This window comes from Microcebus murinus, chromosome 16, assembly GCF_040939455.1.
Source record: "Microcebus murinus isolate Inina chromosome 16, M.murinus_Inina_mat1.0, whole genome shotgun sequence".
Taxonomy (NCBI): Eukaryota; Metazoa; Chordata; class Mammalia; order Primates; family Cheirogaleidae; genus Microcebus; species Microcebus murinus.
Window position 1 is genome coordinate 51,686,965 of NC_134119.1, and position 18,219 is coordinate 51,705,183.

The window sequence follows — 18,219 nt, forward strand, 5'->3', positions numbered from 1 at the left end:
GGCAGGCAAGGAGGGAGATGAGAGCTCCTGTAGGGAAGGAAAAACACCTTCCTCTCCACCCTTCATAGTCCTTGGGATGGACACCTGCCGCGAGGGATCAACAGGACAAGCGTGCAGACGCGTGTGCCGCACGCATGCGCAGAGAGCTCAGCGGAACGGGCGCTCGTCACGAGCAGGGCAGCCCTGGTGTCCGGCTTAGACGCGCCCTTCCCTGGCGCAGAGGACAGTGTGTGCAGCACGCCCCTGTCGAGACGGGCCCTGTCAGCAGGGGAGTTCGCTGTGCACCTTCCCCGCTGGCAGGAGACTCCGGTGGCCCGGTGTCATCCTCCTGTCCCGGTGCGGGAGGAGGTGTCCTTTAGGGACATCAGTTCCCTCACAGGAGGGTTGCTTCTGCTCTGTTTTCAAAGCTTTTCTGAGCCTGCTGTTTCCCCAAATAATCCTTATGCCAAAGAGGCATGTTTGGGGTGCCGTACTTGGGCCTCCTAGCCGTGCTTTGGGGGTGTGTGCGCTGAGAGTGACGCCTTGCTTTGTCGCGTGGACAACCCCCTCACCTGTGGCTTGCCCGTTCTCTGAGCCCTCCCTGGTAAAGAAAACTATCCTGTCGCTCGTTACAAACGGTGAGGAAGACCATTCTGGACTGTGGCCCCAGGGGTCAGAGAGAGGCAGGCTGGATTCCAAATCTCACCGAAACTGGGGAACGATGGCCGAGAGGCAGGGAGGGGTCGCAGGGGAGCTACAGGCCGGTGGTGGGATTCCTGCTGAAGTCAGGCCAAGGACTTGGGCGCCAGAGGTGGGGGTGGAGGTGATCAGATGTAAGGGTGCGTGTTCCGCTAAGCTGGCTTAGCAGGAGTCTTGCTCAGCCTGGGCAAGGCAGGCCTAAGGCTGAGGCGGAGGCAGGGCCAAGGTCGAGACCAAGTGGGGAAGAGGACTCAGAGGAGCCTGACCTGCGGGCTGCCCCAGGGCGGGTGAGGGTGTCACAGCCGTCCTGTGCCGGAGGCGCCGTCCCCAGGGCTCAGGCAAGGAGGGCTCTGGTATTGAGACTTCTCTTTAGCCCCTACTTCCTTTCAAAGATTTGTGTCTGAAGTGACCCCAGAGGCCAGCTGGGCTGGGCCGGTGGTGAGAGAGCTGCTGTGTGGCATCTGCCATGCACGCCTCCTGCAGGTGCTGCATGACCTCACCCAGCCGTCCTCTCAGGGCTGCCTGTCGGACAGGCCTCCCTTTCTGAGGCCGAACCCAGTGGGGTGACGTCACGGCCTCGTCCCCAGTGTCACCGTTGTTCCTCGAGTCTCTGCTCAAGAGCCCGTGAAGGGGTCCTTTGGGCCCACCCCACAGTGCTGGGCTGCCGGGGCAGGCGGGCTTGCTCTGCCTGGGTCTCAGCCCCACTGTGTTAGCACCATTGTGCTCTCAGATGACAGCGACTGAGGCAGAGCACAATGGCGCTGGGACAGTAGCCCGGGGCTGCGAGCTCATGTCCAGGGTGGCCTGGTCTTGGGAACAAAGAGGCTCTTCGTTTCTAAAGTGGGACCTGCTGTGACTGTCCATGGGTCACTGAAGCCTGGCCTGCCCCGCTCCAGGCCTTGGAGTCCCCAGTCTGTGCGATGACAGATCAGACCAGGTTGGTGACCATCTAGTTCTGCTCCACGGAGCAGACCCTGCCGGGGCATCCTGTCTGAGGCGCCTGCCTGGCCTGCCTGGGTGTCAGGGCCCACGAAAGTGTCATTGACAAGGTTATCTTCTGCCACAGGAGCCCTGCAGAGCATGGGTCCTGGTGCCCCCAGGGTCTTCAAGGGTGACGAGACAGGCACCACCTCAGCACCACCACTGCCCCCAGCACAGGCGCTGTCCCTAGCATGTGGGAGGGCAGTTGGTGCTCACTGTCTAGAAGCCCAGTTAAAATGGACTTTAGATGCTACTTTGTCCCACTGTGTTGACAGAGGTAAAAAGGAAGTGTGAGCCCCTGTGTCACTGAAAATGCAAGGAAACAGGCCTCTTGCCGCTGGTAGGTGGAAAGTGGGAATTGACAGAACTCTCACGATCCCTGAGCGTGTCCATGCCCTTGGAGCCAAACTCCATTTCCAGGTGTGTGCCAGGTGTGCACATGGGCCCAGCAGTGGTACCGACAAGTAAATAAGATAAATTCACATCCATCCTTACTATGGAATGTTGTGTAGCCCTTAGAGTTGCATTTTTTGATATTTAATTATACGAGGCAATGTTTAAGATATTTTTAAGCAAAAGATGCAGGATTTGAAGCTATTATATGTGCACGTGAGCTGCATTCCATTTAGAACACACATGTCTACTGGAGGGCAGCCCGCAAAAAGTGGGTGAGAGAGTATAGATGGTTTTAATTTTCTTATTGATACTTTTTTAGGTTTTTATAATTTTTAATAATGGATATATATTGCCTTTATAATAAAAAATTAGAAAACAATAAGCATTTTATACAAACACATACACACAACTCCAATCACGGTCTCTCGGAGCTCTGTGCAGATGCAGCTCTGCTCCCGGGGAGGAGCGGTGATCAAACCCACGTGACTGGAAGCCTTTGCAAGCAGGGAATGGGATGAGTTCCTTCATTCCACACACACGTTTAAGCCCCTACTACCCTAAGTTCCCACCTGAGCTTCTCCCTTCTGACCTCTTAGCTGACAGCTCCACCCTCAAAGTCTTCCTCCCCAAGCCCGGTCCCCACTTCAGCTTCCGTCCCAGCTGTGCCCCTGGGTGGGCCTGGCCACTGCCCTCAATGCTGAGCCTGCCTCAGTGGGCTCTGCCCAGGGAGGCCCTTCTCTCTCCCCCTGCCTCTGCCCTTGAGACCAGCTCTCGTGTGCTCTCCTCTGAGACGCATTCTCTGGCTGCCCCAGGCTGGGTGAGATGCCTCCTCCCCACCCCCAGGTTCCTCGGGACCCTGTGCCTCTTCCTGTGGGAGCAGTTAGCACGTTGCAGGAACTTGGCCTGTTTATTTCATGCCTCCACCCAAAAGCAGGCTGTGAGCACTGTGATCTGGGAGTCCCATGCCCAGTGCCACCCTGGCCCAGAGGGATGCTCGGGCTGCTTGGAGGGCATTCAAGTGAGTGTCCCTCCTCTGACTTTCCACACAGGCCCCCAAGTCATGGGAATGACTCTAATCCCTCCCCCCTTGGGAATTTGTCCACAGGTTCCTCCATCTGGCATCCGGCATGTCGACAAGCGGCCAGAACTGAAGACAAAAACAAGGTTGGTGGAATTCACTAGTTTCTCCAATGTAATCTTCCTCGCTCACATGCAATCTTCATACAATTAAGAGGACACCGACCAGCTTCCACAGGTCGCTGGCCAGGCACACAGGCTGTGGGGGGAGGGCAACAAGGCTTAGGAGGTGGCAGGGGGCAAGCAGGTGGATCAGGTGAGAGATGAGGCGAGGCATAACAAGGGTGTCTTGGTTTCCCGTTGCTGTAACAATACCACAGACTGGGTAACTTATTTAAAAAAGTTTATTTGGCTCATGGCTGTGGAGGTGGGGAATTCCAAGAGCGTGGTGCTGGCCGCTGGTGAGGGCCACCATGGCGGAAGGGCAAGAGGATGTGAGAGTTTATGAGATGGAGAGAAGAGCTGAACTCCCTCGATGACTAACCCACTCGCGCAATAATGACATTAATCCATTCGTGGGGGGTGGAGCCCTCATGGCTCAATCACTTCCCAAAGGCCCCACCTCTGACACTGCCACAAGGGCCACCAAGTTTCCAACTCATGAGCTTTGGGGAGACATTCAACTGCAGCAAAGGGACATTGAGGAGCCTCCGTGCTGGGCCCTGCTGACTTGGCTCGCTCAGTGAGCACCGATAGCTGTGAGAGCTTGGGGATGACTGTGCTGCTGAAGGGGCCCCAACAGTCCTAAGAGCGCCCCCACTTCTGACACCAGTTCTGTGTTCAAGCCTCCCCTCCCTCCAGGCTTAACGGACACTGGAAGGGCTCACAGACCTTGTGGAATGTGGCGTGCCCATGGTTATGGTTCATCACAGGGAGGAAGGGTACAGAGTGCTGTCGGCCAAGGAAGAGCCGCGTGGGCCGGGTCAGGAGGGTCCCAACACCAGGCTTCTGTGGTCCTCTCCCCATGGAGTTGGGGCACGTTGGCTTCCCAGCACTGCCGTAGCAGTGTGCGTGGAGTATTGCCAACCAGGAAAGCTCAGTGTCCCCAGCTTTGATTGGGGCTCCGGGACATAGTTGTGATTGGTCGATTAATACTAGTTGCCAGGTCAGCTGATACCATGGAACCCAAAGCTCCTCCCCTAAGTCATGTGATTGGCTGCCCGCCACCCTAAGATGGCCAACCCCCTCCACAAACAAAGGTGCTCCTCTCAGGTGGAACACAGGCTCCTTCCCAGAAACCAACGGCAAAGGCCAGTCCTCCCTTGGGTAAGGCCGAATCCTCTACTACACAGACACCCTGCTGTGCGCCAGGCACGGGAGGTGCAGCCGTGGGCAAGCGGGCAGTACCTGGCCACCCTGGAGCTCGCGTGCCGGCAGGCAACACCTCAACACACAAACAGTGGCACGGAGGCTAATGTAGCAGGTGCACTGAAGGAAGCCAATGGGGGTCCTGAGGAGGCCAGCAGGGGAGAGCCCACCTCGACAAGATGTCAGCCGAAGCCTCCAGAGGAATTCAGCTTGGAGCTAAGGGGCAGAGTCAGCCATGATGAGGATGGGAATTGAGGGTGTCAGGCAGGGCCACCAGCTCGTGCAAAGGCCCCGAGGCAGGAAGGAGCCGGCAAGCCCCAGGAGCTGAGAGGATGCTGGTGGCAGTGCCTGGAGGGAGGGCAGAATTCCCATTACCATCTACTAGTCCACACCCCAGCTGCGCTCCACCCGAGCAGATGCACCCCTGCTCAGGGCTATGCCGTCTCTGGCCTCTGCGCCTCTGCAAATGCTGTTCCTTCCACCGGGAGGCCCTCCCCTCCTCTTGCATCCCAGAAAATGCCTACTTCAAGGCCTTTAAGATCCACCTTGAATGTCACCCCTGAAGACGTTGCCAACTCCTCCCCATGACCCTGAGTCCTTGCTTGCGCCCACCCCTGCCAGGTGGAAGGCTCACAGATCACCTGTGCGCCGCGTCATGGAGCCCGTACCCCATCAGACCAGTCAGCCCCTCCTGCTGAGCCCACCAGGAGCCTGGAGGAAAGACTCCTGGTTCCAGAGTCCCAGCTCCTGGCCTGAGTCCTGGCATGTGGCAGAGGCTCGTGTTTGTTAAATGAAGGAAGGAACAGACTCCAGAGGGTGAACTGCAGCCACAGGACCACAGGCCCTGGCAGGGAAGGGACAAGTCAGCCAGGTCGGGCTTCCTGTGTGTGCAGGCCCCATGCCAGGGATGCCCCATCGGGATCCTTGCCACAAGCCCCGGCCCACGGGGGCCCAAGACAGTGCAGAGGACAGGGACCGCCTGGCCGGTGGTCTGTGGCCAAGGACAGCCCTACAGCCCACAGGTCAGGCCACGTCCTGGTCCAGCCACAGGATCACAGCGACCCCTGGCCTTCCACTTCCTCCTTCACTGGGTCCTGGAGCGCCGCCCAGATCACCAAATGGCTACCTTGAGGGTCCTGAGTGACACAGACGTCCTGTAGCAGCAGGTCTGGGCTCCTCTTTGAGAGATGGAAAGACAGCAACTGAACCTGCAGGGAACGAAGTGGGCTATTCGAGTGTCTATTAGGGTCTGGGACAGAATTCAGGTGCAGGACTCTCTGAGCTAAGCTGTGTGACACTGGCATCAGGGCCCCTGGAGGGCAGCTCCTCTGCTGGGCAGCACACCCAGCCAGCTAAGACCCTGAGCCGAGGGCGCGGGCACAGGCGTGGGTGGTATCCCGAGAGCAGCTGGAGGAGGATTCGGGGGGAGAGCTGGAGGGCGGCAGGGCAGCGCGAAGGCTGGGGCAGGGCAGAGGCTCCTCCCTGTCTCCACAACGCTGTGCTCAGTAGCTCTGCGTGCGCAGTCCCCTCAGCCGCAGGGCAGCCCCATCACCGAATCCCGCTCCTGCTTTCCACGGCAGGGAGGGCAGGAGGTGGCGGCACACTGAATTCTTCCGTCCTCTCCAGTGGCTGATGTGGTCCATGGTTCATTCTCCAGACTGTCCCTGGCGCCCGGGCCTCAGAGGCGAGCAAGGCAGCATCCTGCCTGAGACTCGGACGGGACCCTGGGCCCTGGCGTCTGTCTGGGCAGAAGGCCTGCAGACAGGGCCTTGGGCCCTGGCGTCTGTCTGGGCAGAAGGCCTGCAGACAGGGCCCTGGGCCCTGGCATCTGTCTGGGCAGAAGGCCTGCAGACAGGGCCCTGGGCCCTGGCATCTGTCTGGGCAGAAGGCCTGCGGAAGGGACCCTGGGCCCTGGCGTCTGTCTGGACAGAAGGCCTGCGGAAGGGACCCTGGGCCCTGGCGTCTATCTGGGCAGAAGGCCTGCGGACAGGAAGGACCCTGGGCCCTGGCGTCTGTCTGGGCAGAAGGCCTGTGGACAGAAAGGACCCTGGGCCCTGGCATCTGTCTGGGCAGAAGGCCTGCAGACAGGAAGGACCCTGGGCCCTGCAGTCTGTCTGGGCAGAAGGCCTGCGGACAGGAAGGACCCTGGGCCCTGGAGTCTGTCTGGGCAGAAGGCCTGCAGAAGGGACCCTGGGCCCTGGCGTCTGTCTGGGCAGAAGGCCTGCGGACAGGAAGGACCCTGGGCCCTGGAGTCCGTCTGGGCAGAAGGCCTGCGGACAGGAAGGACCCTGGGCCCTGGAGTCCGTCTGGGCAGAAGGCCTGCGGACAGGAAGGACCCTGGGCCCTGGCGTCTGTCTGGGCAGAAGGCCTGCAGACAGGAAGGACCCTGGGCCCTGGAGTCTGTCTGGGCAGAAGGCCTGCGGATAGGAAGGACCCTGGGCCCTGGTGTCTGTCTGGGCAGAAGGCCTGAGGACAGGACTTTGGGCCCTGGCGTCTGTCTGGGCAGAAGGCCTGCGGACAGGGCCCTGGGCCCTGGCGTCTATCTGGGCAGAAGACCTGCGGACAGGGCCCGACCAGGTTCCAGGCATGTGCACGGGGAACTCCCACCTTGTCTCCTGAGACTGACCAGGCAGGAAAGGGAGACCATGGGCACATTCAGTTCCCCTCAGGGACAGGTTCGGGTGGCCTGCACCAGCTGGCTACAGGGCCCTTGGCCGTGGCCTGGTCTGGCAGCGGCAGCTCCACCCTCAGCCTCAGCATTGATGCCAACTGAGCTGGCCTCCAGGCCACAGGCCCAGTGGTAGGGAGGCCCTCAGAGCGGCCAGATGCTGCGGGACAGGGAAGAAGGGGTCCTTGTCCTTATGGGCCTGTGCAGGCAGAGTCAGCTTCCTAGGCTCTATTTTTCGAAGATGCTTTTGAAACAATTGTTTATAAAAGGGGGCTAGTTGGCTTTGCTCAACATGTGGGGCAGAGGCCAGGCAGCCAGTTACTAAGTGAATGTGCATAAACCAGGCACCGTCAGCCCCTGAGAAACACAACATGAGGTGGCAGCTGCATCATTAACGCTGAAACTGTCACCCAGGTAGAGGTGGTCCCACCTCCCACCACACTGCCTGGTAATCAAGAGGAGAAATGACATCTGTCCGGGGCATGTGCTCAGCTGTCATGTAACAGGGCCGCTCTCGGGCTCATGGCCCTCAGCAGAGACAGCTCCACCCCTGCCTCAGGGTTGTTCTCCAGCAAGAGAGGTGGGTACCTGAATCCCTGAACCCTACATCCACGGGAGGACATGGGAAGGAGGGCACACTGGTCTCCACTGCCTGAACCCTGGATCCCTATGAGGACGTGGGGAGGAGGGTGCATACTGTGCCGCTGGTCTCGGCCGGGAAGGTTTTCCTGCCTCCATGGCTGCCCCCCTCCACACGGATGGGAGCACCCCAGGACAAGTACCACATGTGAGATGTCCCTGGGCATCTGCCAAGGGTGTGGTCTTAATTGCCCTGTCCTGAGTGTGTCCTTGGGCATTTGGTCGTATGGTCATTCAGCACACAGCCGCTAAGTGCCTACTTCGTGCATTCTGGAGTTGGGTGCCTGGAACACAGAGGTGAATAAGGCCTGGGGGTCCCTGCTCTTGGGGAGCTCCTGTCTGCTGGGGGAGGCAGTGGGGGCTGCAGGCTCTGAGGTGTGCTGTGAGTGAGGGAGGGCCAGGCCCGCCAGGGTGGGAATCTCCGAGCATGCTGGAGCTGTGACTTGCAGCCCAGCCCAGTTTTGGCTCTGAGTGCTGTGTCTATGAGTGACCTACAAGGGACTGCGTGAGGGTTTCAGAGCGATGTGGCAGAGAGTTGGCCTTGTGCTCGCTGGGCAGCCAGAGTCGAGTCCTGAGAACAGTGAAGGTGACCGCAGGGACAGCTGGGCTGGGAGGGGCTCCCACTCTGGCCAGGGGCTGAGTGACTTCAGGGGAGGGGCCCTGGCCTGGCCGACTGGTCCTGCAGGCTGTGGGTTTCCATGGCGATGCCTCCTGGTCTCCTTCAGAGTAAGGCCTTCCCAGTACACAGAGGCCCAAGCCAGCATCACTGGGGGTGTGAGCCTGGGAGGGAGCTGGAGACTGTGGGGCCACAAAACGAGGAGGAAACAGGCCTGTTTAGCCTGCCCAGAAAGCCAGAGGTAGGCCCATTTGGCCGAATGTGAGTAGGAATGTTCTAACAGAATTCTCAGCAGCAGCTATAGGTGATAGAACAAGCTGTGGCCTTGGAGTCCAGCTCTGCCTCTTCCTAGCTGTGTGGCCTCGGGCAAGTCAGTATCCCTCTCTGAGTCTCAGCCCCTTGGCTTTAACATGGAGACGAGGAGGTCAACCTTAGTGAGAATCTGGTGTCCTGTCACTCTTGTAGGACAGCTGCTTCCCTGGGGCCAGGTGAAGCTGGAGAAGGCAGTGGGGGCTGGAGCTGGGTGAGCTCACGGCCCTGCCTCTGTGTGTCTGAACAAGGCACTCTCCCTCCGGCCCGGGGAGAACCCACGGATATGGACTGTCCTCGGGAAACTCCTTTGGGCAAATTGGAGTCAGGATAGAGAGAAAGTCAGAAAAAGCTCCCGCCTCCTCACCCTGGGGAAGATGCCCTCTCTGCTCTCTCTGCTCCCTGAGCTCAGGGGAGGCCTCCTCCTCTCCTCTTCCTCCTCCTCCTCTCAGAGCTGAGACCTGAGCCCAGAGAGGGCTGTGACCCGCCTCAGACATGCCTGAGCAAACCAGCCTCCAGGGCCCGTGCAGAAACCAGCCCGAGCTCCCTTCCTCCTAAGCGTAACCACCAGCTTGCACCAGGCTCAACTGGAGATGGCAAAATAGCCTGGGAGACGTCCTCGTGCTGCTGCAGCTGTGCTTGGCTTAGGGGAAAGTAGACCGTTTCTCTTAAAGCCCCCAACGCGAGTCCGCTTTGCAGAGAAGGGCATTCTCTGTCAAGGACATCTCATAAGCCCAGCTTGAGTTGAAATAATAGTCACAAGAATTTTTCAGTGCTAAGCACCTTGCTTGCCTCATCTCTGGTCTAAGCCCCAGAAATGGAAAGGGGAGGAATTTCCATTTTATGGAGAAGGAAGCTGAGATTCAAAGAGTGTTTTTAATCTACAACAATTAGGCGTACATCATTTTGGCCTGTAAAATATACAACCTTGTCCCAGGGGCAGCAGGAATAGCAGACCCTGTGTTACAGGCCTTGGAGTCACCTTCTTTGCAAGTGACATGTGGTGCTTTGCCATCCTGGCGTGGCCAAGGGCTCAACCTCTGCTGTCCCTCAGAACCCGGGTTCCAGGGGACAGGCAGACCCCTGAGTTGACGCTCAACTAGTATGCAGCACTGGGGCTGAGGGAAGCCAGGCAGACCTCGGGAGGAGGAGGAAGAGGAGGAGGAGGAGGAGGAGGAGGAGGAGGAGGAGGAGGAGGCGGAGGCGGCAGCTGCGGCAGCCAAGCTTAGTCCTGAAAGATACAAGGTAGTGCCAGGCATGGAGAGGGCTGGGTGGAGCTGAGCAGGAGCGAGTGCAGACAGGGTGGGTTGAGCATCACACCTCTTCCCTCTTCTCTTTCCTTTCTAGAAGCAGAACCAAATTTGCAATCAGGTTTGCCCAGCCCCAGCCCCTATGCCTTGCGGGTTTGCCCTGCCCTCTGCCATGTGGCCCCATGCTGGTCCTGGTCCTGTCCCATCCCCATGGTGGCCTGCTGAGTGTAGGAGTAGCTGGCTGTCACCACGCCACAGGAAGGTGCAAGGAGGGGCCTCCCTCCTCTTCTGGAGTGTAACCGCCTGGGAGGACCTGATGCTGAAATACCTGTCTGCATCTCCTCCTCTGCCTTCCTTTCCTAGGAGACCAGAACTTCCTCGGAGAGCATCATTTCTGTACCTGCTTCCAGCACCTCAGGGTCTCCGAGCCGCGTGATTTATGTAAGTTGGGATTTTCTCTGGAGAGTGGGCCGGGCAGGAGGGCGGAGAGGGAAGAGGGGACCTGGTGCCATTGCTAAGCTGGCTTTGGAGACTGGACAGTGTCCTAAGAACTGTCATTGAGGGCACCTGCTGTGGGGCCAGCACTCTTGTCACTGCTAGGGCAGAGGGCAGTGCAGGCTTTATGAGGTTGATTCAAAACCTGCAATGTTTGACCTGGCAATTCCCTTGAGAACTTGTCCCCAATTATCTGGTGACCAGAGCACAACGTGGTGCATACACAGCTGTTTATAATGGTCCAAAAACATCACATCCTGAGCCGATAATTGGAGCTTGCCAGGCACCTGAGTGGGATCATGCAGACTCTGTGGGTAACAGCACAGAGCTGTGCATATTAACGTGCAAATTTTTCCCAACATGTTCCCTAAAAGAAGTGTGTTAAGGATACTATAAATCTTGTGATCCCATTTTCCTTAGAGAGGGTGTGTGTGTGTCTCTGTGGGGTCTGTGTATGTACGTGCCTATACACTTACAAGTAAACAAATGATTAGAAACATTTTAACAAGTTGTTAACAATAATTTCCTCTGAACGGAAGGATTAGAAATGGGAGGTTGCTGTCATTGTCATTTGCTGACATTGCTTGTGTAAATACCCAATACCTCGTCTAAGAGAGAGCCCCAGGGTCCAAAGTGAGGGATGGCATATCAGGGAAGGAGTCCCAGTGGGACGTGCAGGCCCCTCCAACGCCAGAACTGGCCACCAGAACGGCTGGTGACGTGGACAATTCACTCTCCCCCGCCCCTCCCACCCCAGCTGGGACCTCAGCCATTTATGCCACAACGGGGGGGTCGGATTTGACCTTTTTTGTGCTTCTTCTCTGCCCTTAATCTCTCTGATAGTTGGACTCAGGGTCATTCCTGGCCTTATGCTGTTGGTCATGACAGCAAGCACACTAGTCCTTGGGTAGTGTGACACATCGCCAGCCCAGAGCCTGGATGGCATCGTGGCCCTTTGGGGTGTTTACTCTGGGGCTCAGACGGGTGTGTGACATCCCCAGGTCAGCTGTGTGTCCTTGGCGAGGTGTTACCCACCCTGTGCCTCCAGGAGCCCATCTGTGGGACGTGGAGAGCCCAGTGATTCCACCCAGGACTCTCGGCTCTGCCCGTGAGGCTCTGAGTGCAGCCCTGGCCTGGGGAGGAACTTAGGAAACGCTCACTGCTGTCGTGTTGTTGCCTCCTGTGCCAGTCTGCTGGGGCTGCCGTGACAAAGGACCACAGACTGGGCAGGTTCAACAACGGAAATTTATTGCCTCAAAGTTCCAGAGCCTGGAAATCCAAGATCAAGGTGTGGGCAGGGCAGGTTTCTCCTGGGGCCTCTCGCCTGGGCTTGCAGACAGCCGCCTTCTCCCTGTCCTCACACGGTTGCCCTCTCTGGGTGTCTGCACCCCAAGCTCCTCTTCTTATAAGGACGCCAGGCAGACTGGGTTAGGGCCCACCCCAATGACCTTGGGTTAGCACAGGCACATTCTGAGGTTCTGAGGGTTGGGACTTTATCAGCATAGGAATTTGGGGGAACACAGTTCAGCCCATAACACCATCATCATCATCATCATCATCATCATGAATAATAATAATTATGGTTATTACTATTTAAATGAGATAATGTTTGTGTAGGTGTGGAAGGGTGTGATTCCTTTCCTCACCCATTGTAAGGGTCACGGCCAACACTCCTATGAAAAAAGACAGGTTAGCAAGAGAAAAACATAACACATTTATTTAATCAAAGTTTTATATGACACAGGAAGTGTCAGAAATTAAAGACCCAAAGGCCTAGGGAAACTGTCCATTTTTACACTTAGGTTCAATGAGGTATGGACAGGGAAGGAGCTCAGGAAATTTCACCTCAAAATATGACAGTATTTTTAATTAAAGGCCCCGAGAGATCAACAGGCCTTGGCGGGGCTTTCCATCTTTCTCTGCACAAAACCAGACCCATAAAAAAGAACAATGGGCCGGGCGTAGTGGCTCACGCCTGTAATCCTAGCTCTTGGGAGGCCGAGGCGGGCGGATTGCTCAAGGTCAAGAGTTCAAAACCAGCCTGAGCAAGAGTGAGACCCCGTCTCTACTATAAATAGAAAGAAATTAATTGGCCAACTGATATATATAGAAAAAATTAGCCGGGCATGGTGGCGCATGCCTGTAGTCCCAGCTACTCGGGAGGCTGAGGCAGAAGGATCGCTCGAGCCCAGGAGTTTGAGGTTGCTGTGAGCTAGGCTGACGCCACGGCACTCACTCTAGCCTGGACAACAAATCGAGACTCTGTCTCAAAAAAAAAAACAAAAAAACAAACAAACAAAAAGAACAATGGAATGCAACCAGTCCTGGCACAAGTCATTTTGAATATAACCTGTCTCTCAGGTTAATTGACTTTCCCAAGAGAATCATTTATAAGTTAGTCTGTTTCCCCATCCATTCATTCTCCCAAGTACCTAGTTATCCTCCCTAGTGACCATTTATTGCCCCTGAACAGAATTACTCATATTCCTCATCCCCTCCCCTCTAAAATGAGGTATATGACCTTCTGGACCCCCAGAAATACTGGGCAACCACTCCATTCTCCCATGAGCAGGTAAATATATCTCTTTATCTTAATTATCTGCCTTATTGTGAGTTCATCTGTCAGCAAACCTTCTGGAGAAAGGGGGAGTTTCCCCTCACTCCACAGCAGCCGTGCAGAAATGGGATTGGACAAAAAGGGTCTGATCCAACAGGAACAGACTGGGGAACCCAGCAAGGCCCGCCTGCTCAGGTGCTTCCTGGCTCTGTGTGGCCCTCTCTCCTCCTGCGCGCAGGGCAGGACCCCGCTGGAATGCGGGTCTTATGACAGGTAGGTAGAGAATTTCTTTACGGCCAGCCCTACACGGAAAGGTGGGGGAGGTTAGAGTCACATTTCTAGGTTTTATGGCTGATTTGGGGGTTTCTGTGGCCCACTCCAGGAGGCCTTCAGGGGAAGAGGGGCAAGAGACCGGAGGGCAGGAGTGGGTCAAGGGCTTCCAAGGCTCCATTCTGCTTGAGTTCCGAGTACTCGTGCTGAAGCCGTATTTGGGCGTTTTCTGCGCTCCAGCATTGACAAAGCACTGAACACGGCCTGGCGCGGGGTGTGCTCACAAGAGGTGGCAGCTGTTGTTCTTTTTGTTGTTGATGTCAACTGCATGGCACATAGTAACTGCTCATCGAATGTGAGCTTTTTTTGTTAAATGAATTGGCATTTGCAAGCAGCTTAGGAACCGTAGTGACCCTATAATCCTGCAGTGAAGAGTGACAGCCTCTGTTGTCGTGGTTTCACTTTCAAGGCCATACAACAGCAAGTGTCAGAGCAGGGCTTTGAACCCAGGTTTCTGTGACCCCAAAGATTGGTTTTCTTCTAGTGGGTTTCAGCCCTACCGCTCAGTGCTGCAAACAGCTGGCACGGGTCCTGTCTTCTTGCATCAGGTGGTTGCAAGCTCAACCAAGCACCAAGCCCTGGGCTCGGCCCGGGGACCCAGCTGTGTCAGGCCAGAGGGCGTCCTTGTCTGGGGTGGGGAGGCTTCTGCTCCACAGGAGGGATGGGACACGTGCCATGCACAGGTTTCAGGTGGGTGCGTGCCGAGGAGCAAGGCAGGGTATTGGTGGGTGAGGAATGTCCCCACCAGCTGGGTGTGCACCTACTGTGCACCTGGCCCCTCGCTCAGTGCTGGGCACACACACAGCCTCAGGAGGGGCCCACTCCATGCCACCTCAGAGTGCTTTGCAGGGTGCTCCTGGTGAATAGAGGCTGTGCCTCGTCCATGTTGGTATTAGGGGTAAAATTTGCACACAGTAGGAGCTCAACAGATTGTGGGCTTTTGACATAATCCATTTTGCTACTTTTTAAAAAATTATATAAGAAGCCTGCATTTTTCTTTTAAAAAATCATGATCAGCACAAAGGAGAAAATTAATACCGTCTATTATCCTGCCAGGCAGAGTGGCCACCACTCTGCTGTGGAGTGCACCTGTGGATCGCTCTCCTCTGCGTGCACATGTGTGATGTTTTTAGCAACATGAAGTCACACTGAACATACTGGTTTGTAACCTTTTTTTCACCATGGCAATAAAGCACAGTATAAAAGCAGCATTATTACATTAGATATTATTAATGGCTGGATTATATTGTAATGATAATGTCATACAGGGCCATATTATTATTTATTATGCTGTGTGGAGTATGGGAAGGAAGAAGCAGAGAGAAAACACTTGTACACACGCACTCCAGTGGCCTTCCACCAATGAGACAGCATAGCCTGTTGTCACGGCAACCACCGGAGGACTGGCCTGGGAGGAAATGGATCTGCAAGGCCACAGCCCACAAGCACAATTGCATGCCGTCTACGGGCCAGCACAGGCCAGAGGTGGAAAAGACAGACGCGGTCCCGGACCCCACCCAGCCTGTCAAATGTTGGGCACTTTGCTGAGTGTGTATGAGCCTGCGAGCACTCAGAGATGCTGCGTGTGTGACTGTGAGCCTGCGAGTGTGGATGTGTGAGTGTGCTCGCTGGGTGACAGCCAGTTGATTGTGTGTGCAGTTTGTGTGGCTGAATATACATGTAAGTTTGAGGGAGCAAGTCTAGGTGTGCATGTGTGTGCGCCAGTGTGTGGGAATGTGCTGTGAGGGAGCTGTGGGCACGGAAGGGCGTGTGAGCACCCGCGTCGGTGTGTGGCTGTGTGCAGAAGTGTGAGTGTGGGTGTGCACATGTGTGTGCTAGTATGTGGGGGTAGGTGGGGATGTGAGGTGTGTCTGTGCCTCCACAGGATGAGACAGGCATGTTCCCCGTGAGTATACATGTGTGTGCAAGCAGTGCACACATGTGTCTGTATACATGTATGTGTGTGCATGTGTGTGTAGGTGTGTGCTGTCACCCTCCATATCTATGGGTTCCACATCTACAGATTCGTGGATTCAACCAACCTCAGATTGAAAATATTCAGGAAAAAACACCAAAAAATACTAATACAATAATTAAAAAATGCGAATAAAGCAATTCAGTGTAACCACTACTCACTCAGCAGTTACGCGGTGTTGGGTGAGTCCTCTAGAGATCGTGTGAGGTATGCGGGAGGATGTGTAGGTTATGCCAACACTGCCTCGTCTCCTGCAGGGGCCCGGGCATCTGACAAGTCAGATCCCCCACCAATGCCAAGGGAGGTTTGAATCTGTGTGTGTGCATGCACGTGTGTGTACATATATGATGCATGTACATGCATGTGTGTTTAGGCTGTGGACTGAGTCTTACTGTCTGCTGTCACAGGCTTCACTTCACCTCTGTGACCCCACAGCTATTCTGGGATCATGTCCCCCACGTTATACAGTGGAAACTGAGGCTTCTTCAAGACTGCGTGGACCCAGGCCCGTCTGCTCTGGAGTCCTCTGTGCTTTTGCCCAGGAGCTGGGGTACGCCCAGCCCCTGCCCTGCTTTGGGGGCTCTGCCCTGCGGGATGTGGGTCTGACCATAGCCTTCTCTGCTCTTTCTCGCAGGCGAAGCTCGGTGGGGAGATCCTTGACTACAGGGACTTGGCTGCCCTTCCCAAAAATAAGGCCATCTATGACATCGACCGCCCCGACATGATCTCCTACTCGCCCTACATCAGCCACTCCACAGGGGACAGGCAGAGCTGCGGCGAGGTACGGCCCTGCCCGCACTGCCCCAGGCGGGCTGTCCCTGGCGTGGGTCCCACTCGGACAAAGCCTACTTCTGCCCTCACCACCCCCTGCAACTCTCGGCCTTCTCCATGCCCTGCAGATAACCCTGTGCACGTCCCGCTGACGTCGTTCCCAGTATGCTCTGGCCCCAAATTTCCCCTCGCTAAAGGAGGGAATCTGGAAAGCCTCGTTAAATGGAGCAGAAAGTAGGAAGAACGCTAGTTTTAAGGAAAAATGATAGCAACTGAAAATCTCTTAATTTCCTTAAGTATTGGATTATTTTCACAAAGCATGAAAGGCTCTGTTTTCCCTTATCCAGAATAGTCTGGGCCACACGCCCACCCTGCTGGGGTGGCACACGCCTCGGCCCACGATACCGCTGGCCGGTCTCACCAACCTGCTTGGACCACAAACTCTTTCCCTGGCGCTCCTGTGGACTGTGTATTCTATATTACTTGGTGACTTCAAAGCTGCTCTTCTCCATTTAATGTGGAATTCATGTTGGTTTTTGCTTTTCTTTTTGTGGTTTTGAGGTTTCCATGTAACTGGGACTGCCTGGGCAGGAAGAGCCGTCTTTGCCAGGCTGTTGGCGTGTGTGGCCTGGACACAGGTGCTCCCCTGGGCAGGGAAACCCAGTCCTTTCAGACACGTTTCCCTTGGACCTTCTCATTTCGAGACTTTAGCAAGGGCCTCTCGGGAAGTGAGGGCTGAGACTGCAGGGGTGCCGTGCTCAACGCGGCTGGCGCAGGGTGAGCCCAGCCCGGCCCTGCAGACGGAGTTATAGCACAGCTGCGGAGCCCGAGGCCTGAGCGGGAGGGTGGGAAGAGCTCAGGGCCAGCAGGTGGGCCGTGGGTGCCAGTGGCAAGTCCCAGTGCTGAGAGTGCAGGTCCACCCGCCGAGTGGCTCCATCACCCAGCATCTGGTCTGTGCCCAGACCGGGCCCTGGAAGAGAGCCAGCGAGGTCCGGCAACTGGGCCATGGTGCTCGAGCCAGTAGGCAGCAGAGGCAAGACCCAAATCTAGTTCTTTCTTCCCTAGAAGTCCACGTGATGTGCTGGCTGTTTCCTCAAGTCTTTGCTCTTCCTCTGAGGCAGGGCCTGGAGTCCAGAGAGCAGGTTGAGGCCGTCTGCCTCCCCACAGACTGGGACGTCAAACCCTGCCCGACGCACGCCTGTGTTCCGAGCGAGCCGTGCTGGGAGGGGCTGTGTGGGTGTGGCTGTTCCCACCTCAGTCCTGCTTTCTCGGGTCCCTCCATGTCATGAGCACATGACCAGAACGCAGACCCAAGGGCCTGTCCCCGGGGGCAGAGAGGACTGTGTGTGTGGCCCAGGAGGCCCCTCCCTCTCTGCGGCCCCTGCATCGGCCTGTCTGCCATGCTGCAAATTTGCGCCTTGTGTGTGAGATCCCAGCCTCAGCCACAAAGGCCCTCCCCGAGGGGCTTGGCTTGGCAGGTGGATGGTGCCATGTGTCCTGGGTCAGGTGTGCTCACTCCGAGGTTCCTCTACAGCAGTGCCCGAGGACAGCCCAGGAGGGTTTCTCCCCTCAATGCCACCTCCCGCAGGCCATCCCACCCGAGGAGGGTGCTGCTGCACAGGGCCACCCCAGCCTCCCAGACGGCGTCACGCGCTGCGCTGTAATAGCGATCGTTCCCGAGGATGGAGTGCCTTTTACTGGCGGCGTGGGGGCACAGTTCTCTCCCCTAATCCTTGCCCGTCCTGTTAGGGCAGCGCTCTGGTTCTGACTCCTCCACCTCCAGGCTGCCTCTCCCAGTCTTGGCCAGTCTGTGGGTGGTGGGCAGAGCTCGCCCACCATGACGGGAGGCGCCAGGCTGTGGTCAGCCCACTCCCCAAGGCCCCGGGACCCTCCCCAGGCAGGGCCAGGCCGAACCCCAAAGCCTGCGGCCCCGCTTCCCTCTCTCCCTGCTGGGCCCCCTTCCTCCCTTGTCCAGAGAAAGCCCAGGGCATGGCGTGCAGGCTGTGCCACCCCTGGCCCTGAGCCACAGTCTTCCCTATGGACACGTGTCTTGGTGACAGGTGGCAGGGTGTGGAGGGCCAGGGCAGGGAAAAGCTCAGCGGCACGACCTGAGTTTCCAGGGACCTCTTTGCTGGGTGCTGTTGCCCATATTTCTGCAGAAAGGTTTTA

General features: G+C 56.6%; 1 protein-coding gene across 12 annotated transcripts in view; it reads left to right on the plus strand.

Moving 5' to 3' along the window:
* Positions 1 to 18,219, plus strand: part of ABLIM2 (actin binding LIM protein family member 2) — a 147,245-nt gene that overhangs the window by 78,605 nt on the left and 50,421 nt on the right. For all 12 annotated transcript variants that reach the window (XR_012912438.1, XR_012912436.1, XR_012912432.1 and 9 more), the window contains exons 8-10: positions 3,161 to 3,219; positions 10,286 to 10,363; positions 15,914 to 16,060. Coding sequence is in view for 3 of the 12 variants with exons in the window: in XM_075992932.1 (XP_075849047.1) it covers positions 3,161 to 3,219; positions 10,286 to 10,363; positions 15,914 to 16,060 (284 nt within the window). In the remaining 9 variants the exon portion in view is untranslated. The remainder of the gene's footprint in view (positions 1 to 3,160; positions 3,220 to 10,285; positions 10,364 to 15,913; positions 16,061 to 18,219) is intronic.